The 24,940-nt window shown below is 44.6% G+C and overlaps 1 protein-coding gene and 1 long non-coding RNA gene across 4 annotated transcripts in view; one reads left to right on the top strand and one right to left on the bottom strand.

Moving 5' to 3' along the window:
• Positions 1-16,962: 16,962 nt before the first annotated feature.
• On the bottom strand, positions 16,963-19,723 carry LOC306816907. Its single transcript, XR_013777809.1, has 3 exons — positions 19,522-19,723; positions 17,915-18,078; positions 16,963-17,396 (listed from the first exon to the last, which is right to left on the bottom strand). It is a non-coding gene; the product is annotated as an uncharacterized lncRNA (long non-coding RNA).
• Positions 19,724-20,870: 1,147 nt separating this feature from the next.
• ATG10 (autophagy related 10) overlaps positions 20,871-24,940 on the top strand; it is a 58,783-nt gene continuing 54,713 nt past the window's right edge. For 2 of the 3 annotated variants that reach the window (XM_079333341.1, XM_079333339.1), the window contains exons 1-2: positions 20,871-20,961; positions 22,924-23,049. In XM_079333341.1, the coding sequence (XP_079189467.1) occupies positions 20,872-20,961; positions 22,924-23,049 (216 nt within the window). In that variant the 5' untranslated portion in view covers position 20,871. Of the gene's footprint in view, positions 20,962-21,018; positions 21,146-22,923; positions 23,050-24,940 lie in introns of those variants that run through there. The other variant, XM_079333340.1, reaches the window with a different exon arrangement.

The following is a 24,940-nucleotide window of genomic DNA, read 5'->3' as shown; positions in this document are numbered from 1 at the left end:
GATGATTGATGGATGATGGATGGATGGATGGATGGATGGATGGATGGTTGGATGGATGGATGATGGATGGATGGATGGATGGATGGATGATGGATGGATGATGGATGGATGGATGATGGATGGATGATGGATGGATGGATGGATGGATGGATGGATGGATGGATGGATGGATGGATGGATGATGGATGGATGATGGATGGATGATGGATGGATGATGGATGGATGGATGGATGGATGGATGGATGGATGGATGGATGGATGATGGATGGATGATGGATGGATGATGGATGGATGGATGGATGGATGGATGGATGGATGGATGGATGGATGATGGATGGATGGATGGATGGATGGATGGATGGATGGATGGATGATGGATGGATGGATGGATGGATGGATGGATGGATGGAGGATGGATGATGGATGGATGGATGGATGATGATGGATGGATGGATGGATGAGGATGGATGATGGTGGATGGATGGATGGATGGATGGATGGATGATGGATGGATGGATGGATGGATGGATGGATGGATGATGGAGGATGGATGATGGATGATGGATGGATGGATGGATGATGAATGCTCCAGGTACTGGAGGAGCACTCAGGGATGTGAGAGTTGTGTTGATTCATTTAGTCATTGCTTGTCCCTTGCCCCTTTTCCCAGTCCCTTTCCTGGTGACAGTCCCAGGCAGAGGTGGTGTGGAGCAGTCTGTTTCCAGCTGTGACTCCTGTGCTACCACCAACCCAAGCTGATGCTTATTTGTCGAAGTAGACACAAGAGCAAGGACAGTGGGTGACTAACCTGCCAGGGTGTGCTGGCTCCAGCTGGGGCACAGGGAATTGCCTCCTAGAGTGACTGTGTTTGGGTTTGTTCTGGCCAAGGGTTGATAACTCAGAGATGTTTTTTTCTCCTGTCCCTGGTGTCCCACACCGGAGGCACAGCCAGGACAAGTGACCAAAACTCAACAGAACTGTTCCAGATCCTGTGTCATCATGGTGGGTGTGGGAAGTGAAGGGAAGAGGAGGGAAGAGAGATGCTGGCAGTGCTGGTGTTTGTCCTCCCAAATCTCTGCTACAGGTGAGTTGCACCCAAAAGGTGCTGAAGGTGAAGCAGGGAATGCATTCCTTATCCTGCTTTGCTCCTGTGCATGGATTTTGCCTTCCCTATGGAACTGTGTTTATCTCAATCCACGAGTTTTCTGTGTTTTACTCACCCAGCTCTCTCCCCAGTCCCACTGAGTGAGTGTCCACGAGGGGCTTGGCTGGTGGCTGGGGTGGCACCATGGCACACAGACACCAGTGTCAGTTCTGAGCAGGTGGAAACCCAGAAACTGCAGCAAATCCACAGCCAACTCAGCTCACAGCCATCTTATCCACAGGTATCCTGGCTTGGCAAAATGTCCCAGAGGGAGCTGCTGTCCCAAAACAGCAGATTGATGCCTCCCAGCCAGCAAAGAGAGAGTCAGTTTTGTAGGACAGGGTTCTGCTGCATAAGGGAATGTTTTGGGTGCATACTCAGTGTGTTAAATCCTGCCTCCCAGCCTGAGAAATCCAACAAATGACCAACAAGAAATGCAGCCACAAATGTAATTAAAAAGTGTGCCTCCACTGTGGGCATTCCCCAGCTGAAGAGAAGTGACCCTGCAGTTTGGAGCAACTCATTAATTTGCAAATTCTGCTCAGTACAGGGCAAACACAGGTGTATCATTCAGGGATCTGATCTCCTGGTCTCTCTGGTGTTTAATCTGTTTCAGTAGCCGCTGGAATCAGATGTTTCCAATAAAAGTTCAAGGAGCCTCCAGTAAAGACATGCAGAGATCTGCCCAGTATCTGTCTGTATCTGTCTTGTTTGTTCTAAGATTGAGGGGAGATTTGGAACCTAAGGTTCTATATCTCCCTCTCTACATGTTTGCTTTAGTTTATCTGCTCTGATTTTGAGTGTTCTTGCCGCTCATAAAAAGCCTCTGCTTTCTTTTGTAGCTTGGAAACTGCTTGACCTCAGTTATCTGCTGTGGCAATGTGTTCTCTCATCTGAAGCCATGTGGTTTGATAAAATGTTTTCTTTCATTGGTGGTGAGTTTGTAAATACTGATGTTCCACTCTCCTTTTGTATGAAACAGTGGGAGCAGAAGCTGTCAATATTTTTTTATTCTGCAACAAACCATGAAATCAACATTGGCATGGCAAGTCAGGGCACAGTGATCCTTATGCAGACACTCTGCCCAAAATGCCCTGCCAGTGCATCAACAAGATCATGTATATTTTGGAAACAGTACCTTCAAAGTATTGATTTTTAGTTAGGATTAACTTCAAGAGGCTCAGGGCGGGGGGAAATCCCTCTGGAACAAAGATTTGAAAAGCATCCTGTGCTTAGAAGTGGATGATTTCTTCTCATGACCTTCATGACCTTTGGAAATCTTGGAGAGATCCTTGGAGTTTCTGAACCAAAAATCTTCCATATCTGAACTTTGTGCATTTTCTCCAAGTTCTATGTTATCTGTGCATGAGAAAACTTTGGACACAAGGTGGCAAATGCTTGAAGCTGCTTGAGTGGAAAGAAGGAGAAGATGGCTGAAAAAGACAAGGAGCTGATTCTTGTGAGCTGCAACCTGGAGCAAGTCTCTAAACAGCAAGACCAAGCATGTTAATTCTCCTCAGGTGGTAGAAAAACTTGGAAAGATAAACATAATTCAGTCTTTTATAGGTTGCAGTAGCAAGGGTTTGGCTCAGAAAAACCCCAAATAAAATATGCATATAGATGTTTCATCAGAACTACAGATTTTAACAGGGAATCTGAATTAGGGTAATGGTGGATCTGAAATAGGAAGTCTGAATTAGGGTAATCTGTTTGATGAACCTGGGTTAGGGGTATTAACTCTGGGAACCACTTGGGAAACCCCCACCTCACTGAACTCCTTGGGAATTCTGAGTCTATCCTTTAGCATCTGGATTTCACTTATTCTTCAGAAGAAGAGATAATGCTTATATATGTGTGTGTGTATGTGTGTCTAATCAAAGTGCTATCTTTTTTAGACGGCAAAAAAAATCAGGCATTAATTATCAAGAAGGAGTGGAGCTGGGCAGGGAGCCGTGTGGAGAATACAGCAGAGTGGACCAACCTGGGAAAAGCAGGAGGCTGAGCAGAGCCCACCGAGTGATGCAAAGCAACAGACTGGAATAGAGAACCATCCCGAGCAGGGAATTGAGCAAGGAGTGAAACAGGCCAGCTAGCCAGGAGGCAGCAGGGCTCACTGGACAGCTCTGCTTTTAATGAGCCACACTTGCAGGATGTCAATAGTGCTCGTACTGCGTTTATTTTATTTATGAATAGACAGACTCTCTGTGGCAATGGCAAAGGCAGGGATATCCCAAAGGCACCCAAGTGCCTGTGCAGCACCTGCACACGGTGAAGCCGTGTCACGACATGTGGAACGTGTCACAACAGTCCCGAGGTGGAGATGGATGTTGGGATGTTGCAGTTCCCGACAAAGGTGGCTCTGCTGGTGATGATCCCATGTGCGCCAACCCCGAGCTGAGGGGCAGCGGGAAAAACAAGAGGGACTCGTGTTATTTCTCCTCCCAGAGAACGAAATAGTGCCCGACTTCCTGAAAAAAAAAAAAAAAAAAAAAAATCGGGTGCTCCCAGGGAGGTCCTTCCATCCCGGCAAGGAGACAAGCAGCTGTGTCAGTGGGAATTCTGGGAACCAGGCATTCCTTGAGACAGAAACATGCCTCGGAGCGTGTACCCAGGGAAGCATTTTTGGAATCCAAGGAGTGCGGCGCGCTCGAGGAGGGCCAGCGCAGCCTCCCGAGCTCTGCCGGCCCAGCGGGAAGGGGCCGGGCCGGGCTGGGGCTGGAGCGGAGCCGCGCCCGGAGCGGGACACGGAGCCCACTTTGGGCAGATGGTCCTGCATCCCCCGAGCATCGCTCCGCTCCCACTTCGCCTTGGCCGGGCACCGCCATCAGCCGGAGTGGGAGGAAGAAACATTAACTCCAGCAGCTGTTTCTTGACCCCGGCTGTCAGCCCTGCCCCAGAACGGGGCGCGCTCGGGTTCTGCTCTTGTTTATTTTTTATTACTTGTGAGAAAAAAAAAAAACCAAAACAAAACAAAAAAAACACAAAACAAAAAAATAAAAATTCCAGATTGGGGGAGCCCAACCGCGGGCACGCACACAGAAGTTTCCGGGGGTTCTGTGGGTGCCCCCACCCCGCGCACCCCCCGCGCTCGGGGCGCGCTCCCGGCGCCCGGCGCGCCCCCGCGGTCCCGCACCGGCGCTGCCGCGCGGAGCCGGCGCTGGGCGCCCGCAGCAGCTCCGGCAATTCCCCAGCAATTCCCCGGCATGGGCGGCTTGAAACTGCTGGGGCTGAATAGCATTTGCTGTTCCGTCCTGCCGCCGCCTCCCGCCGCCGCCCGGCGCCTGGCGCGGCTCGCTCCCGCTCGAGTTGTGCTGACACAGGCGCTGCCGCCGGCTGCGGCTCCGCCGGCGCTGCCCCCCGCTCCCCCAGACCCCCGGGGCTCCCCCGGGACCCCAAACCCATCCCCGCCGCCGTGACGGCCCCCGGCGCCGCTTTGCTGGGTGGTGTTGTGCGTTTGGTTACACCTGGGGTTTATTTTGGGGGGGGGGGGGCTGTGGCACTCGGGGCATTTTGGAAGGAAGCGAGGTGCCCAAAATTGCCGTCCCTGGGAGCGGGGCAGGGCAGGACGGGGGGCACAGTGCGGGCGGGCAGGTGTGCCCGCACCTGCGGCGCTGCCCAGGCCGGGGATGCGCTCCGCGCTCCCGCTCGCTCCTGGAGCAGCTTCCACACAACCCCAAGGGCTCGGGAGGTTTCGGGGGGGCCGTGGTTTGGGTGGTTTTCCCGTTGGCTCCGTGTCCCCCGCACCCTCGGAAGGCTCTGTGGAAGGAGCATTAACTCTTGGCAGGGCTCAGCCGCGACCCTCCATCCGCGGCCGGACGCAGCCGCGGGGTCACGGCCGAGGGGAGGAACGGGAGGAAGGCAGAGCCTGGGAACCGCAGGCGATGCTCCTGCTCCTCGCTCGGGTCCGCGGTGCTGGAGGAATTCCGCAGGAATCCCTCCCTGCCTGCTCCCACCCGAGCCGAGCTTCCCCCCGCGCCCTGCTCCCGCTGCCGCTCCAGCGTCCCCGAGCCGGGAGAGGCAATTTTGGGGAGATGGATAGTGGAGGGAAGGCGCCCGTGGGGATGTGTGAGGCGGGGGACAGGGTGTGAGGAGGAGGAGGAGTGCTCTGAAGGCTCCAGGGACTGAGCAGCATGACCAGCCCCACTCGCTGTGGACAGCAGGAGACTCATCCTGACCAACTCGGTGAAGGGAGTGGTAGTTGTATATTTTATCCTAACCACAGGAAAAATAAAAATCTTGACCACGTGTGTTGCAGATTGATCGAAGGATATTTATCTAAAACTAGCAGGGAATATTCTTTCCCTTTTTGGTGGAGTGGGAGTACCTGTGACTCCTCAGGTCCATGAAAACCTCCTTGTCTTGAGGTGATCAGACATATTTTGAGTTCCTCTATACTTAATTTGATTGCAGCTGGTGAGTAACTGGTGTTTTGGGGTTTTTTAATAAAAGTCATGACTACAGCAGTGAAAGCTCTCTGACATGTCTTGGAATGTTGAGCTGCCTGAGCACAAAGCAGGAATCTCTCACTGCCATTGCAAGAATAATCTTACAAACTTTCTGGAAAATACTGTGCTAGTGCCTAAGTTGTGTTTCTTTTTCCTGTTTTTCTCTCTTTCCTTCTTTTTCCTCCCCTTTTTTGTTGTATTTATGTTAAGTACAATTGTGTGTTGGGGAAAAGTAGTTGGGATCCCTGTAATAATTTGCTGAACATTTGTTCCTTTGCCAGCTGTGAATGCAGGTGAGGCATCAGCAACTGTGTTGGAGGACAAGTTTCCAGATACACAACCAAGTAATACATATTATATATAAATACACATTGCGTGTAAAATACATTACATATGGCTATAATATCAAATACTACATGTATAAGTATGTCCTGCTGAGTTGTTTCATGCAAGTTTAATAACAAGGCAGGTGTAGAGAAAGTGTTGCACTGAGACTAAAGACAAATCTCCTGCAGCAGGAGTGTTTTTCCTAAATCTGGTCAGAACTATAATCTGTTGCATAGTTTACACAAAGATTACTGTTATTTTAACTGCATTCTAAGTGCATATTCTTAATCCAGGCGCAGCATTTACCATTTATCATGGGTGGTATCTTGGCAAATTTGTAGTGATCACAGTCTGTAAGCATGAGGCTTCTTTGCAGGACACTTCAGCTGCTTCCACAGGAGCTGCTGATGAAGTCCCAGAGATCTCATGGGTACTGGATTACTTTTCTAAAAAGATTATGCTAGTACAAATAAACAGAAAGAATAATGAAGGAGGAGAGGAGTAAGCAGTTGGGAAAGCAAACTCTTCCATGGTGAATGCAGATGAAATTCATGTTTTTCTGAAGTTTCCATGGTAAGTTTTTGTTCTTCCCCAGCGCAGTTGATAACCATCTCTGTGATATTCTGTGCAGGAGCAATTTCACGTTGGTGCTGATGCCAATTTTAACCCAAAAATGCCTTTCCTGCAGTTGGAATCTGGTCTGTGGTGTCTCTGTCGTGTTTTTACATGCTTAGCAGCAGAGTACTGACGAAGGCATGGAGCAGAGAGGGTGTGCTGCTGTTATGGTTAGCTGTAGCATAGATTTAGGTTTGAAAATGAAGGTGCTAAAAACTAGATTAATAAGGTCTGGATAAGCAGTTAAACAGTGCCTAATGGATTAAACTACAATAAATACTCAATGGGTACCTATTTTTCTGCAAAAAGTCACATTGTGTTGTCTAATCATTAGAGAAATTTCTTAGGCTGGAAGGAACAATTGCTGAAATTTTTTCCCCCTGCAATTTATGGTTATTATCTTTTGAATTATTTTGGGTTTGGGCAGCTGTTTGTTTATTGGTACAGTGGTTACCAATCTTCTTGTCATGAGTCATGACACAGAATTTCAGTTACCCCCATGGACAAAATCTTAAATCTTCCCTTCTTGTGGCAGAATTTACAATATTAGGAAATTACTTAAATAATAGGTCAAACACCCATTTAGCACGTGGCTTAATTCTTCAGGATGTGCAATAAGAATACATAGGTGTGTGAAATGTGGATTTAGCATTTCAGTGACTCTCCAAAATGTGAATGTGGCCAGCAGAGGAACTCAGTGCTAAACTGGAGTTTGTATTTATATCCCACTAGTGGTGCAGATCTGAGCTGCACAGTCCTGCAGCTGACAGAACTTATGTAAGGGTAACTTTTTTAGTAGAAAGTGCCCCAAATTTAAGAGCTTTTTGCCTGCTCAAGAAAAAGATTGAATCAGTAGTCACAGGGTTGAGTTTGATAAGAGAAGAATAGGGATCTTGGCTAACAAAAAAAACAGTTTATTTTTTTGATTTCTTACAAAAATTCTCCAACACTTTTCGATGTCCAGATGCTGTGTTGTGTGTCCTTCATGTTCCCTGTTTTGGGGAGAAATGGTTGCTGTGTTTCACTTTTAAACCTCAATACCAGTATAAAACCAGTACCTTTGCATGCAACGTCACCAGGCTTGCATTAATCTTTGAAAAGATTCTAAAAATGCACCTTTGTAAACTGGAATAATGGGAGCCAGTGTTAGAGCAGCAGGTTACTTGGCTGTGCAGTTGTATTCCCTCTGAAGAAATTAACTGAGCAGGGTGTAATGAGCACTGGCTGGTTCCTGGGAGCTGAGGGGGAAGGAGTGAAACTGGAGCAGAGCTCATGCTGCTGTTTTTTAAAACGGTGTGAGAGGAATTTTGGAGCAAGAAAGTGCTTGGGCAACCTTTGCCTTTTGTCTGAAGGGAGAAATAAAGAAGAGGAAAAAAGAAAAAAAGGGATATATCAGTTAATTTAAGAATTTTGTTTTTGTTATTTTTTAAGGGAGGACAAAGCAACTCCCAAAGTGACACTGAAAATTCTCCCTCCATGCCTGGGAGGGAACCCCACAGTGAAGGTTCCTCTGGCTGAGTGGGAAGCTTTCTTTGACACCCTTAAAAGCAATTTAATAATTCTGTTTTCCAGCCAGGGTCTAAGTGAGACCAGAAACAACAGATTAGAGACTGAGTAAAAGAGCATTAAAAAATACAGGGCTGCTCATTAACAGAGTTTAATCTAATCTGTGCCCTCAAAAAGGTGGGCAAGCACAACACAGATAAACCACTAATTACCACACTGGAATGGTGATGTGTAAAATGAACAAATTACAGCTAAATTCTCTGTTCTGACACTTTTGAGTACTAGACATTGCAAATGTAATAGTATTGAACATATTATTTTATGTACAGTATGTTTAAAACACTGATAGTTTTGCTAATACCAATGGTGCTCTTCAGAGGACCCCTTTTCTAGAGGGAAAGTCACCTAAAATCCTGGAAAATTTCCATTTTATGGCAACAAAGAAGTAATAAACAGGATTTTAATCCCTTAACATTTTCCCTAAAATTCTGAAGAGCTCTTCTCCTTAATAGGAGAGCCAAAATCAGAGTGAGGATTCCAGAGAAAAGTTCAGTCAAAATGGAACCAAAAAGAATTTTCAGCCTGTTCTCAAAGCAATGCATTCCTGGATTATTTTTTATTTTTTAAATGTCCTTGAAAATGTATCTAGGAGTAGTAAGGGATGCAGAATTTTGGGGGGAGTTATTTTATTGCACATAAACAAGCAAAACCCCCAAACAAACAAAAACCCAAAAATGAAAAAAAAACCCCAACCCCCCCACAAAACGAACAAAAAACCAAACAACAACCAAAAAAGAAGACCAGAAGGCAGAAAATGCTTAAAACCATGTTTATCTCAACCCTCAAATTCTTACCTTATCTGGAAAGTAGGTATTGCAACCTTTTAATGCAAGATCAGCACAAATACAAAGACATAGATAATGCAAAGGTTACGAGGCTGGTTTTGCTTTGTAGGGTGGATTGTGGAAGGACAAATGCAGTGATTTTTTTTTTTTTTTTTTTAATTTGATTGAAAACTGCAGCTTGTTTTAACTTTCCAAGCATGTTTCGATTGGATTGCAAGTATTATACTGGCTCCTCATCAATAAAGTTTTAAATAAATAATGAATTTCACCTGTAACTGAATGGTACTAAAAGTGATTTTAGCATGGAGTAGTAACTTTGTGTGACTAGAATGGCTCAAAGTCCAAACAAAATTGTGACACTGGAATGGAAAAGCCACTTGGTGATAAAATATTCTCGTTAGCATGGAAAATGCAAGCAGTGAACAATGCAGGTATTCCCCCACGAAATAAAACCCAGGGAAATGAGTATAAATAAAAACCCAAACAAGCTCTGATTCGTACAAACTTGTCCTGCACACACCTTCAAGAAACATTGTGATCAAAAGGATCGTCTGCAGTTTCCATATGATACCATCACTTTGTGGCTGGCAGTTCATGCTATAGCTCATGGATACAAACTTTGAAGAATATTAACAATATCCCGTCTAATGGCCCTGTGTTTTTTTTGCACTCTCTGCCTCGGCATGTCTGCTCAGGGAGACACTCTTCTTCTTCCTACCAGCCTTGTCTCATTGAGAGAGTTTATGATGTTTGTGCTGACAGAAGATATAACCTGGCACTGAAGTGCTGAGTAAACAAACAAACAAAAAGAAAAGGGCACAGAATGGACAAGAATGAGGCATTTCTTCACACTGCCAGGCTTTTCTTGCTCATCCATCCCAGGCAGCAGGCTGGGATTGGAGTAAGTAAGTAGGACAGAAAAGTCCTGTTTCTGGGGATCTTTTTGAACATGGATTTCTCAGAGTGAAATCTGCATGAGCCAGAATGCTCCAGTGCTTCCACTATCTCTTTATAAAGCTGCAGCTCAGTGTCTAAAACTCTGGGTAAGGCCTGACCAGCTGTAACTGCTGATGCTGTAGACTTGTTTAGAAAATTGCACACAAATAGCACAGGACAAAGGGACCCACACTTGAAGGATGGATACATGCTCCAGAGGCAAGGCCAAGTGCCAGCAGAGTCATGAAGTTTATGTTAAGCATTGCACTGTAACCACATGCCCTGGAATGAATTACTGTGCTTCTTAAATGGTCATGCTAATGTTTTTACTTATGAGTTCTTACCTGTAGAGGTATGGTCTCATAATTACGGTAATTACAAGGCTTATGAGTCTCATCACTCAAATCACCTTGCTCCCTCAAGACATTCTCAAAATTGCTATCTGTCTGATTCCCACACACTGAAAAGGCAATTCTGGAGTAAAGTTTCCACAATGAAAAAAAATAACTCGAATAGTCAGAGGAAAGAAATACTCAGCCCTGTTATTCCAACCCCTTCTCACTTGCAGTTTTCCTTTCTAAGCCCGCTGAACCTCTTTGTGAGCAGGGACACCACAGCTCAGGCAGCCAGGGTTTGGTGAGGAGCACAACAACTCTGGGGTGTTGCAGAGTGAGAACTGCAGCACCGAGTTCATTAACTGGTGCCTGAGTTAATGCCCGACAAGAGATGGGAAGGAAGAAATATCTCTCTGTAGTGCCACTGCTGGCAGTCCCAGCAGCAATAGTGAGAGCTGCACTAAGGGCTGCGCTGGCAGCCTGCTCAGGATTAAGGCTGAGTGTTTCTTGGCTTTTATTTCTTCTTTTAAAGTGGTAGAATCATGGAATCACGGGTTGGTTTGAGTTGGAAAGGACCTTAAAGGTAATTCATGCCACCCCTGGCATGGCAGGGACCCCTCCCAGTGTCCCCAGTGTCCAGCCTGGCCTTGGGCACTGCAGGGATCCAGGGGCAGCCACAACTGCTCTGGGAATCCCATCCCAGCCCTGCCCATCCTGCCAGCAACAATTCCTGCCCAATACCCCATCCAGCCCTGCCTCTGGCACTGGGAAGCCATTCCCTGTGTCCTGTCACTCCAAGTCCTTGCCCAAATTCCCTCTCCAGCTCTATGCTACTTTATTGTGCCACTGGTTACTGGTTCCCACTTGGATGCTGAGTGATTTCCTGCAACTTTTTGGATGCAGCCATCCAGCCAGGTCCTTATCCATCCAAGAGTCCCTCCTTCAAACCTGTCTCTCCAATTCAGTGCCAAAGTCTGAGTCTACAGAGAGCTAAGTAGTTCTGCTATGAAGACAGAAATTATTTAGAATGCAAAAGAAATCTTGTATCCTACAGGGAATAGCTGTATGCTTAATTTTGAAAGTTCAGAATTGCCTTATGGCTAAATATGTGCATGTGTGAAATCTGGAATTTGTGGAGATGGTGGCTGTTAGCCCCCAAATACATAAGAAAAAAAAAAACAGAAGAAAATGTGAAAAATGAATGTTTAGAGATGCACCCTCTTTCACAGTATAGTAAAGAGTTATTAAAAATCATTGTCTTTTACAAGACTATTGAGTATATTTTGTATAAAAATTAAATTATTAAAGATATATGAATTCTGCTTTAAGATCCTAATTACAGCCTCTTTGGAAGTAATGTGGACAGGCATCCAGTGAAGAGAGAGAATGCTATAAATAGAAACCCCAACAAGAGGGCTGCTACTGGAATGTTCATGATACTGTGGAATCCAAACGAGCAAAGTTCAAGAAATGAAATGCAGGGTAACATGAGTTCCACACTCAGAGTGTTGTATCTCACTTGTGCCTGATTTTACATCACGTACAAAACAGTTAAAGTTGATGTGATTTGAGGCAATGTGAGTTTTATAAATGCCACCCCTTTATCCTTTTTGGATTGAGCTGGAGGCACTCCATTTAATGTCCTCTGAAAGGAATACTGGTTGCAGAAGTAACGTGGGCTCTACAGGAATAACCAAGGGAATTGAGGGTAATGTGGGTCACTTTGGACTTTTAATCTCTAATGAATTCAAACATGGTAAATAAATCTTCAGGTGCTTTTAGATGACACGGTTCTTAAGAAAAAACTCACAATTACAAAACAAACTTATATTATCTCTAGCAAGCCTTTATCTGATAAAACAACCAGTAATAACAAAACAGTAGGGACCTAAATCTGGACTTGTCAGTTTTGTATTTACTGATATGGTGAATATGGTTACAGGCTTGAGCCCTTAAAACACCATTACACACCTTCCCATTCCCAACCATACTGGCACCAACATTGTAACACCTGGGGACACAGTTTAGTGGTGAACATGCGGTGCTGGGTGAAAGGTTGTACTTGATGCTCTTAGAGCTTGTCCAACCTCAAAGGTTAACATGAAAAAAACAAAAAAATTAAAGAAACTAACATTTCTTGCTGGGAACACACTCTCTAAGCTCAATTAAAAATGCTCTTCTTACTTACTTAATATCATGTCTCAAAATCCTTCAGTTGCAGTGGTCTGATTATCTCATCATCCTGCCTTCCCTTCCCTTTTACTCTGAACAATACAGTACATTTTCATAATAATTATACTTTGATTTTCTATACACCCATGCTCTCACTTGAGCGTCTGAAAGGGCCTTAAGTACTATTGAATTGATCTTCAAAACACCTCTTCCATTATCCTCCTCATCCTCATTCCGCAGGTGAAAACAGCAGCGAGGAGCCAGTGACCTGCCAAAGGCGGCAGAGAGAGCAGGGGCAGGGATGGAGGAAGGTGAGAGCTGAAAATGGGTGACACCTACCTCGCCATTAGCCCCCAGCAGCTCCCCAGCTGATAAAAAAGCACAGAGCAGCTGATCCCACGGCGAGCTCTCACCTCCCAAGGCGCTTTTAGCCACCTCGGCGTGTAAACACTTCCTTAAAAAAGGAAAGATAGTTTACAGACAGACAACATTTGCAGGTGTTGTTGCAATCAAACACGGATGAGTATTTTTACACGAACGTAATAACGCCTCTCCATAAAGCCACGTTGTTTGGCTGTGAGCAGGTGAGGGGACAGAAGTTAGCAGGAGTTGGGATGAAAGGGATTAAGCAGAAAGTGACCTGGATTTGGGTAAAGCTTTGGGGCGGCAGACAAAAGAAGCACGGCTGGGAAAGCAGCGCTCGGGATCGCTGCTGCTGGGTGGGTCTCCTTTGGAATTGGTGCTCGGGGGCACATTCCACTATCCTCACATGCAGAAAAAACACCTCTCTGCCCTCTACAAATCACCTACAGTGTACACCAGGGACCCACCGTTCAATTTCACACCTTATTTCGGCTTCGTTTCTCGAATCTAGCCGTTTCTGTGACAATTCCTGGGAAGAGCAATCTCTCCAGCGTGATTTAGTCTGAGTCCTGCGCAGGACTTAGGCGGGTTTGTCATTCCTCAGGTGTTGCAGCCCCACCAGCAGCCCGGATAATGCAGAGTGATTGCTGGGCTGAATGGATTCTGACACAGCCTCCCTGAGTTCGGCAGAGCTGAGCTCGGCCCGTGGATCCCATTGTTATGTTAAGGAGCTGCACAGATCAGGGGAGCTAACGCTGATGAGCTGCTGAAGCTAAAGTGTGCTATTTCACAGAGTTATTAAATAAATCATTCAAATTTCGGTGACAGATTGCTCCTAGACTCTTCTCTGCCTGGCTCCCTTGGACTCCTGCGGCATTATTTACCTGGTGAAAGTGCTGGGGCTGCGGGTTGGAAGTGGTTTGGATAACCTCTACCCCCTGCCCTGCCTGAAATCTCCCCGTGTGGTAAAACTGTGCTGTAGGTAAATACCTCAGTGAACCCTTCTGCCAGGGTAAATTCGGTCAAGTGGGTCAGCACACTTGGGAATCATGGACTAAAAATAAGAAATTCTGAGGTAATTATTTGAGGGGGGAATGAGTACTGAAACTGCAAGTGTTGAAATTCTGCTGACATGGATTGGAGGGCTGGACCCCAACAAATCCTTTTTTTTTTTTTTTTGCACACTTCTGCAGTGGAAATTGGCAGCAGTTTCAGGGTCAGGAAAGTATTCCAGCAACATTCAAAGAATCATCTTGCTTGATACATGCAGTGATTATGCAGCATGCTGCAGGATTCAAACTTTATCTGGATAAATGTACAGCTGTTATGGGAAAAATACCCAGCAAACCCAAACAAAACTGGATTTGATAGCACCTCTATTTAACCACTGATATGATTTTTAGAGGTTCTGGTAAATTCCTGGAGTCTGTAATTCAAAAAGAAGGACAAAAAGCCCTTGGCTTTGTCCAAATAACAATAAAGAAAAGCATGAGTGTTATAAATAAACTTAAGTTATTTAACAGAGTATTTGGTGAAGTCTAGGGAAGTCTAGGGTAGAGGTGATATTTTAGCGTGTGCCTTTGCATTTTTTCTGTGATGAAAACAAAATTCTTATCATTGACAAATGGGAGAAAGAGGTATATTAAAAATGTATAGTTAGAGGGCATGATCTTATGTTGGTGAGGACATGAAAACACAGGGATTTTCTCCAGTGCCACAACTGTTGTATTAGGAGTGGTAGAGAGCAGTAAAACGTCAAGAATTCAGTGGGGAAGGGAGGCCTGAAGGAGAACTGCATAATCCCTTGTTTTAGGTTACTTTGTTTCTGCACCCAATTAACTCACATTTTAATGAGTGGCTTTGAAATGCTCGCAGAGAGAGCATCACCAGGCCATGCTTTCGTGCTTAAGAAATATTTAATAACAATTTTTTTTCCAAGTAAACTTGTAAATTTCTTACAGAAGCAGCTCCAATCTGCTATTCATAAACTCGCACTGGTGTTACAGGCGTGGCCTCTGACAGCACAAAGCAGTTTAATTTCATTATTGTAGCTCCATGTACCTAGCCCATTGGATATTTTGCAGAGTCACATCATAACCCCTCATAACTTCCAAAGATCACCTCAACCCATGATAACCACATCTCCCAAACCCATGATAACTGTGCTATAACCCCCTGAGACCCCCCCATAGCTGCCCCAAATCCATGATAAGCCCTTATAGCCCCACAGACTCCTCCTGAGCCCCCAAGATCCCCCAAATCCATGATACCTTCCCAGAACCCCTCCCAACTCCCCCAATCCATTTTACCTTCCCAGTAACCATCTTGTCCCTTTAGAACCCCACTAGCCCCCTATAGCACCCCCAGATCTCTCTCTAGGGCCCCTTTATAACACCCCAGAGCCCCGCAACTCCTCTGCAATCCCAAAATCCCCAGAAAACTCCCTACAGGCTTCCAGAACCCCACAACTCCCCGATATCTCCCCCAGGTGCTCCCAGACCACCACAAAACCAAGGTAAACCCCATTAACCCTTGCAGCCTCCCCAGACCTCCTCAAAGACCCTATAATCCCTCCAAAGACCCTACCAGATCCCCTACAATACCCCATACCTATAACACTCTAGAGCACCTCCCACCACCTTGTGCCCCTCCAGTCCCTCTCAGACTCCCATGAACCCATGAAAACCCCCTACAGTGACCCCAAAAACTCCACAGCCCCCTAGACATCCCCAAACCATGAAACCCTCTCTACAGCTACCCCAAAAACTTCATAACAACCCAGACCTCCCCAAACCCATAAAAACGCCCTACAGCTACCCCAAAAACTCCACACCCCCCCAGACCTTCCCAAAACCATGAATCCCCCCCTACAGCTACCCCAAAAACTCCACAGCCCACCACATCTTCCCAAAACCATAAAGCCCCCTACAGCTACCCTGAAAACTCCACAGTCACCCAGACCTCCCCAAACCCATGAAATCCCCCCTACAGCTACCCCAAAAACTCCATAACACCCCAGACCTCCCCAAACCCATGGTGATTCCCCTATAGCCCCCTCAGACACCCCCAAAGCTCCTCCCAAGCCCCTTGCACCCCTCCCCAGGCCCCCCAAACCCATAAATTCCCCCCGAGTTTTCACCCAGCTGCCATCGGGAGGTGTTTTCTCAGCCCTGGCGTGTCTCCAGCGTGCCAAAAGCACACTGCAGTTGTGCTGCTCCTCTGCTAGGTATGTAGCTGGCATTTCCTCCTGGGATCTGAGCAGCCAGAGGAGGATTTCATGGTCTTTAATAAGAGAAATTAGCTGTTACTAAAATAACAGGGAGTGATAACACCCCATGGCAACAACCTTACTGGGAAGGGCCTCAGCTGGGCTACGAGCTTAAGCTCCAGGGCTTGTCACGTTGGTGTCACAGGCAAGGGGAAAAGTAGGGAAGAAATTAAAATGAAACCAAACCTAATTCTTGGAACGATGTCTGTGGTGATCCTCAGAAATCCTGGGGTCAAATGTAGAGATCCCATACATCCCTGGTGTGCAGGGTGTTGTGTGCATGCAGTGCTGTGACATCAAGAGCATGTGTTAAGTTCAACCTGCTGGGACACAACATGTACTGCATATATAAATACTATACAAAAATTATACAGAAGTACTTTTGTGTTACTTCTTGCTTCACTTCTGGATAATTTCTGTGATTGAATTACTGTATTTTATATATTAAAAAAACAAAAAAAGCAAAACCCCTTTCATCTACAAAGAATTTCTCTCTCAATCTTCAACTGGCTCACTCTCCTTAGGTAAAAGAATTCTTTAGACCTGTACCAGCAATAGGCTTCATTTATGTTATTTGCTTAAAATTAATCCTAGTTCTGATCCACCTACAAAAATATTTCACACACTGCACTTTGCACTTGTTTCTGATTTTTTAGCAAACTTGACACTGGTATTTTAGTTTGGAAACCCTAACTTGCATATTTATGAGAATTAGATATATATTTACTGTTATTCTAAGTGTATTCTCTTACTGTAATTTAATGTAATAATGACCTTTGCTCCATTGTCCACAGATACTTTAATGCTGTTTTGACCAAGAACTTATGAGTTAAATTAAAAAAAAAAAAAAAAAAAAATCTTTCTGCATCAACCAGCCCTTCTCATTAGCTGCAACACCCCCCAAATTCAATTTCCCTGCCCAGGAGCAACATTTTTGAGACTTTCAACTGTTGCTGCCTTTTGTATGAATGGCATCAGTATTTCCTAGATAGCCTGTCTCGAGTTTGATATATATTGGGCTAATAGAAGGAAGAAAATAATAGAAAACAAGACAGGAACATGGAAGTAACTGAAAGAGAATACCAAATAAAAAGAAAAAATATTAATCTGAACTCTGAAAGATTTATTCAACTTTTATGTAAAATGAAAAAAGGTAGGGAAAATTGCTAAAAAAAGAAGGTGGAAACAACTGCTGCATTGTGACTGTACTTCCTTCAGCGCTGATTGGAAACTTTTGCCACTGGAGTGGAAAAAAAACCTTCATGAAAAATGAATGCTGTTTGTGCACCTCTCAGTTCATTTCCTTTTGAACTTTCAGCACAGTCACAGGGCCCAAGAGCTCAAACAGTCGAGTTGTCAATACGAGTTGACAAAATTTATCTCCATTCACCAGCCCAGCAGTTACCACAGTCTGCAACAGGTCACTTTATTTCTCCTTTTCTGCCAGCAAAAGGAAAAATAACACTTCTTGTGTACCTCACAAAAGAAGAGCAGTATTACAGTGATTACTGGAAAACAGAGTTTGTTAAGAACTTTGAAAGAGTAACTGTCCACTTACTATGTTCTATCAGGGCACAGAATTTTGACTACTGAGTCTCCTGAACAAACATAGCAGAAAAATGCAGAATATCTTATTTTTAGTTCTTATTACATATTAGTACAGAAAACAAAGAAACTTTGTCTTATACCACAAGTGAAATGATTTGAGCATGCTGTCCAGCAGCCTCACAAAACATTTTCAGAAGCAATTTGCTTTGGCTACACCATTATTTCTGATTGGATCCACATGGCACTACTCTTTTTTTTTTATAAAACTTTGCAATGCAGGTACTGCCAGGTGCTGCCAATAACAAATTGTTATCCCTTTTTGTCCTAGCAACATCACTCAGCGTCAGGAATTAAGAGTAATCAAAGAACAAAGTGTAAGAGGTGGAATTAGAATTGCTGTGAAGAAGTACTTTGTCAGGAGATGAAGCACACCGAGGAAGATTCACGGAATGAAGGGTACATGGTGTTAATTCTGCCAGTCTGGGAGCTGTAATGTCACCTTCCCTCCTTTGGAGAGTGGAGTGCTGCATGAACTGCTCGACTGATCAAGGGGTTTGGGCAGGAGCTGCATTTCCTGGGACAAAAGAGCAGGATGAAGAGATGAAAAAGACATTTCAGAGGTCATTCAGTCTGGCTGATAAAGGATTATTCTCCACAATCTCTACTTAGTTTAGTTCTAAAATTCCCAATCAACAAAGTTCTTACAACAACTGTAATTCACTCTGAAAAAATTTTTCCTTTTGGTGTTTGATAACAATTTGGTATTTGTGTCAATGATTTTGGTCATTCAACATCAATGATAATATATGAAAACTATATATATTCTAAATACATGATGATATATTTAGAAGAAAATTAAATGGTCTAATGAGCTTTGAATGCATTTAAGTGTAAAAACATCTAAGCAGTGACACAAGGGCTATTAATGCTCTTGTGTGGCAGAGATGAGTTGGAAACCCGAGGCATTTTTCCAGGCCGAAGGAGGAAGAGAGAGGAGAGACTCCCCCACTTTGGGACTTCTTGTCCAGTAATTTCAGATCCTCAGCAGATGCATTTCCCTTGATAAAGAGGCACACACTGCAATCTACTGCAGTGCCCTGGCAACAGGACTGGAGATGACCAAGCTGATACCAGGTGCTGCAAGAACAGAATTTCCCTCTGCTCAGCCTTATTTTTCCAGCCATGGCAACTCCTTTGCCAACTTCAACGCAAAATCAGGGCCCTCTCAGCCACTTTCTGTATGAGCCATGTCTCAAACCCCATGATTCTTCCCTAAGATAATCCTGAGAGACAGTAACAAAGCTAAAATTAGAAATCAGGAGCTGTAGCTTCCAAGGAAATGCACATTACGTGACGTTTTCTCATTACCACAAGCATTTACTGTTAGCAAAAAATGGCCTGGAGAGAGAACACTCCACGGTGCAAAAAGCCTTCCCCAAAACTCAGGGGTGGGTGACAACACGATGTTTTAATCACCAAATTAAAAAAAGAGAAAAGAATGATATAAATAATTAATTAATATTGGTGATTAAATAAGGGCTATAGCATCACAGCCTGTAGCTATAATGGCATCACCCAAACCGTGCAGCTGATTTTTAAAATTATGTATGCAGTGAAAACACCAATCTATGAAGGCACCATAATCTATTCAAAGCACATAATACAATTAATGATTCTCCATAATAACTTTAGGAAGTAAAACTTTGCTTATGTATTCACCCAATGTTGAAAGCTGCAAACTTAGACAGAACATTTCCTTGATCACAAGTGGTGAAAATCATCTTTACACATGAACCCTGGTATTTATTTGAAAGGCTTGTCTGCTAACAGGAATTTTGAGAACAAAGAGAAATGCTTTACCTCAGGAATATTTCAGAAAAAAAAAAAAAAAAAAAAAAAAAAAAAAAAAAAAAAAAAAAAAAAAAAAAAGCTTTGGTTCTCCTGAGCTCTCCACACCCATCAAATTACAAGGAAAATAGGAAGTGCACAGTTGGGAAAATGTCACATCACAACACACCATTTGCATACAGAAGCTCTCCCTGACTAGTGTGGTTTCCAAACTGGTGGAGTAGCTGTGGTTTACTATAACACAACAATCTTACAACTATTTAAAAGAGCAGTTTAAAGCTAAAACAAAGATTTTACATCTATCCTGTTGCAGTGGATTCTGTACACACTACCTTGGACTGCTTAGCTGTGCCAGACAAGATTTTACCAATGAAAAATGTATGGTTTAAGACTTTAATTTAAAAATAATTCCCCCAGCATTTGCGTAGCACAACAGCTTTGATACCCCTCCCAAGTTCTCAGAGCTACAGGGAATTACAGAAACAGCACAGGTGGGTAGTGGAAGGAACACTGGAATACATTTCCTGGAAATGGCCTAGGAAGGACAGTGCACAGGTGACTGTATTAACCCCAAAAATAAACAATATCATCCCCTCATTCCCTGCTGCCCTCATCTGTGCCACCCTCAGCCCTCCAGACCATACCCTGCATGTTCCCCTCATTCCTTCATCCCTCCCATTCCCTTTATCCCCTTTTATCCCTCTCAGCCCTCATCCTGCTATTCCCTCGGTCCCTCTCATGCCCTAATCTCCCATTTCCTCACTCCATCATTCCTTCATCTCCTCACTCCCTCATCCCTTCATCCTCCCATTTCCTCACTCCTTCATTCCCTCTTCCCTTCGCTTCTTCATTCCTTCATGTCTCATATTCCCCCATTTCTCCAATCCTTATTCCTTCATTCCCTCATCCCTGCACTCCTTCATCCCTTCATTTCCTCATGCCCTCATCCCTCTATTTCCTCACTCCTCCATTCCTTCATCCCTCATTCCTTCATTCCCTCATGATCCCATCCCTCATTCCCCCAACTCCTTCATTTCTTCATTCCCTCATCCCTTTACTCCTTCATCCCCTCATTCCCTCACCCCTTCATGATCTCATCCCTCACTCCTCTAAGTCCTTCATCCCCTCACCCCTCTCATCCCCCATTTTCTCATTCCTCCATTCCTTCATTCCCTCACGATCTCATCCCTCATTCCTCCAACTCCTTCACTCCCTCATCCCTTCACTTCTTCATTCCCTCATCCCTTCATGAACTCATCCCTCACTCCTCCAAGTCCTTCATTCCTTTATTCCCTCATCCCCTCATTCCTTCATTCCCTCACCCCTCTCCTCCCCCCATTTCCTCACTGCTCCAGTCCTTCATTCCCTCATGATCTCACCCCTCACTCCTGCGAATCCTTCATTTCTCCATCCCCTCATCCCTCAACCCCTCCGTTCCCTCTCACCCCCCTCAGCCTCCCCTTCCCGCCCTCGCCCGCCGCGCATGCGCAGCCAGCACCCCCCCCCCCCCCCCCCCCGCATGCGCGGCGGGCGCGCGCCCGGAGCGGCGGGAGGAGGAGGAGGAAAGGAGGAAAAAGAGGAGGAAAAGGAAAAGGAGGAGGAGCGCACGGTACGTGAGGGGCGGCGGGCGGGGCTGGTCCCTCCCGCGCTCCCCGACCCTGTCCGCCGGGGCCGGGAAGAGCGAGGAGAGGAGAGAAAGGAAAAAGCTGTGCGGGGCTCCTTGGCTGGGCTCCCTCAGCCGGCCAGGCCCGTGTGGGGATCGGGGCTCTTCCACAGAGTTTGGAGAGGGGAAGGTGAGAGGGATCCCCTCAATCCTACAGACATCTCCAGGGCTGTCAGAGGATGGGCCGGGCTGTGCTCCGTGCTGCCAGAGCAGCGTGAGCAGCAGTGCCATCAGTGCAGCCCAGCAGAGCAGAGCTGGTGTGCATGGAGAGCCCTGAGCAGCTGCCCAGGGAGGGCCGGGGTGTCCCTGTGAGGAGCCAGCCCAGCCCAGCTGCACACGGAACGGGCCACATCATCCCCACACACCCTCACAAATACTCTGCCATTCCGTGATTCTTCACAGCCGCCGTTTTCCACAAGCGCACAACTCTGCTTCAACCCTCTGAGGGAACCGGGCACTCCTCACGTTTTTCAATGAAGTCGGTTTGCAGCTCGTCATCAGGGCACTTAGGGAATTGCAGATACACCTGCATTGTCTGCTTCCTGCTTTCCCCCTTTCCTGGCATCCAAGAGGCACAGAGCAGCAGAGCCTGGGGTTAACTGCTGATGAGAGTAGTATGTTTCAAGTGATAATGAATAATTTTTGTTGTGGACAGATAGGATGATGACTTGACTGAGGGTCAGATACTGAAAAAATAATGAGCACTGCATGAGGTGCTGTGTCACTTGTATTTCTTGTTGAGGAAGGGTGTGATCTGGTTGTAATAGTTACAGGTTATTGTGATAGCCACTGACAGGACAAGGGGAGTGGCTTTAAACTGAAAGAGTAGGTTAAGAGTAGATACTGAGAAGAAATCCTTCCCTGGGAGGGTGGGCAGGGCTGGCACAGGGTGCTCAGAGCAGCTGTGGCTGCCCCTGGATCCCTGGCAGTGACCAAGCCAGGCTGGACACTGGGGCTGGAGCAATGGGACAGTGGGAGGTGTCCCTGCCCGTGGAGCAAGATGAGTTTTATGTGATTCAGTGATTTGTCTGTGGTGCTGCAGTGCTGCCTGATGACCACAGACACATTAAACCAGCTCTGTTTATGACATATCCTCATTGAAATGGGCAGGGGGAGAGTGGGCGGGGCAAGTAAAAACGACCAGATTCTCCGAGAAAAAAAATGATCCTCAAAACCCTGTGAGAAAACCGTTTGAAGGTCAGGGAAGGTTTTAAAACAATATTTTTGGGCCACAGAGAGCTGCACTACACTATTAAGAAAATACATGTTAAAAGTGCAGCTCCAGGCTGCCCAGTACAGGGAAGACATCACTGTGCTGGAACCAGGCCAGCAAACAGCCCCAAAGATGGTTAAGAGTATTTGGGGTATGGGGAGAGGCTGTGAGAACTGGGATGAATCAACCTGAAGAATAGAAAGGTCAGTGGGGTCTTCTAAATGTCCATAAATACGTGATGGGAGGGAATAAAGAAGAGGGAGCCAGACTTGCTTCAGTCAAGACAACACAAGAGGCAACAAGCACCAACTGATAACTACATTTTTCCAGTACAAACAGAATAAAAAAATATTCCCTGCTGTGGTAATTGAGCACTGAAACAGGTTCCCTAGAGAGGCTGTGGCATCTCACTCCATAGGGATAATCAAAACCCAAATGGAGATAATCCTGATCAACCTGCTGACACTGCTGTGAGCAGGGGGAATGGACCAAAGGTCTCTTCCAGCCTCAGCTGTTCTGCAGATCCATGATTCCCTGATGGAATGGAAGAAAAGTCTTTGTTTTATTTAAAGCAATAAGTTGGTTTTTTTTTTTTTTTCCCTATATTTGTTATTTCACTCTTCAGTTGCTATAAATCAATGAAAGTTTTGGTGTTCTTTTTGTGTGCCAGCCCTGACCTTCAGTTTGCTCTGCAGGTATCCTGTAGCATGGCAGGTGAAGAAGGCTTCTTTCTGGAGGAGAAGAGATTCAAGCAGTACTGTGAAGACTTTGTTAAACATTCACAGCAGATAGGAGATGGCTGGGAGTGGAGAACTAGCAAGGTAAAACAACCAGAGTGTTGACTTTTACAGACTCTTGGTGGACTTTTTGAGCTGTTGACAACCACCACAAGCTGGAACATCCTTTAACAGCACAGGAATCAAATTTTTTACACAGGTCCAAGACCATAACAGTGCCTAGGTTGACATGAGGGTTTAGGCCAATGTTCATAATGGGGCTGTGAATCTCTGAATCCTGGCCAATCTATCAAAACCTTTTTTCAGCTGTGGGCAGGACCAGGCAGTGAATGTGGTGGTGTCACTGTGAAATTCAATCCCTCCTGCTCTGGGAAACTGCCTGTGGTTTTATATCCCAGGTTCACTTTTAACTCTTTAGGCTGAAATAGCACATTAGCCTTTGTTCTTGATCCTTGGCTTAGTATTTTCATTACAAAATCTGTCAGTTGCATACAGCAACCAGAAGTATCTGCCAGTATTAATGATCAGTTCTCATTATTTGCTGCTCCTTCATAAATTTCAAACCTCTACAATAATAACTAAATATTGTTTCTAGGTCATTAATCAAATTTTTAAATAGCACAGGGCTAAGACTAGTCCCAAAGGACCCCATTAAGATCACTTCTTTTATGATGATTTCCCCATTTTTTCAGTTACACTTGAGATCTGTGAATTAATAAATTTTCATCCTATAGCACATGTAAGATGAGTGTGTGATTTAAATTTTTTAAAAATATTTCCACTTGTGGAATCCACAGATATTTTAAGGAGTTCTGAGCATGTATTGTTCCGACTTGTATGCTTATGAACCAAACATGTCTTCTGAAATTGCACTGACAAATTCTGTTTTCTGTAAGAAAAGTACTTCTGCTGTATGTATTTTTTCATTAACTGAATTCCATATGACTTTTGTTATTTTGATCAGGATAATGTCAAACATATATATATATATGTATATATAGTGTATAAAGTGTATATATGTATTATAGTGTATAAATGTATGTTGATACAATATATAAAAATGTATTGCTACAGTATATGAAGATGTATTGATACATACTGGCTTTCTCCAGCATGTAGGTTTTTATGTTCACTTTTTTGTGCATTCCTTTTATTGCAGAAAATTTGCTGCTCTAGTTTTTGTTTTTTTTTTTTTTTTTAAGAATTTAATGGGTTTAGTGGTTTCCCATACTTTCATGGATTTTTTGGAGAAAAGTAATGCTTTTTTCCGGTGTGTGCCATCATTTTTACATATGTAGTTGTCCATTAATATTTGTAATGCTTTCATCACAGACAATCAGAATTTCAGTTAGCAGAGGACCTTGGACTTAGACTTAAACTTGTTCTGTTCAGGAGTTTTTAAAAGAGTGCAAATATTAGCCAAGTGTTACAATGCACCCTTTCTTACAGAAAACCATTTGAAACTTTAGATTTCAGTCCAAGGCTATATTTGTGAGGATTTATTCAACAAAGAGAGATGCTCTGAGCCTCTACTGGGAATTTAATACATGGGTCAAAGTCTGAACTTTCTGTGAAATAAGAAGCTTTGCTGGAAATAGCAGAATGAGATAGATTTTTGTTCTCATAAAAAAAATTCTTAGAGGGTTGTTTTCTTTTTTTAATGAGCCAAGTTGGCGACTCTGTGATTTCAATGTGTGATAAAAACCTGGCCATGGAGACCATCCTGATATACTGTGGAGTCTGGGAAGAAAGCTTTTCCTCAACAAGATGTCTCATTGTCTTTTTGCCTTTTTTTTTTTTTTTGGTTCTTTTTTTGTTTTTTTAATCAGTGTATGTGTTGTGGGTAGTTTGGGGCACTCTTAATTTTGCTGATGTAATGCACTTGGATCCCATTCCTCATTCCTGACTCACGTGAATAGACCCATTGATAGCAGTGAGACCACACAAGTGAACCAGGCTGGTGGAACTGTGTTCC

The sequence above is a fragment of the Erithacus rubecula genome, assembly GCF_903797595.1.
Source record: "Erithacus rubecula genome assembly, contig: scaffold_96_arrow_ctg1, whole genome shotgun sequence".
In the NCBI taxonomy this organism is placed as follows: Eukaryota; Metazoa; Chordata; class Aves; order Passeriformes; family Muscicapidae; genus Erithacus; species Erithacus rubecula.
This window is presented reverse-complemented; position numbering and strand designations above follow the sequence as displayed.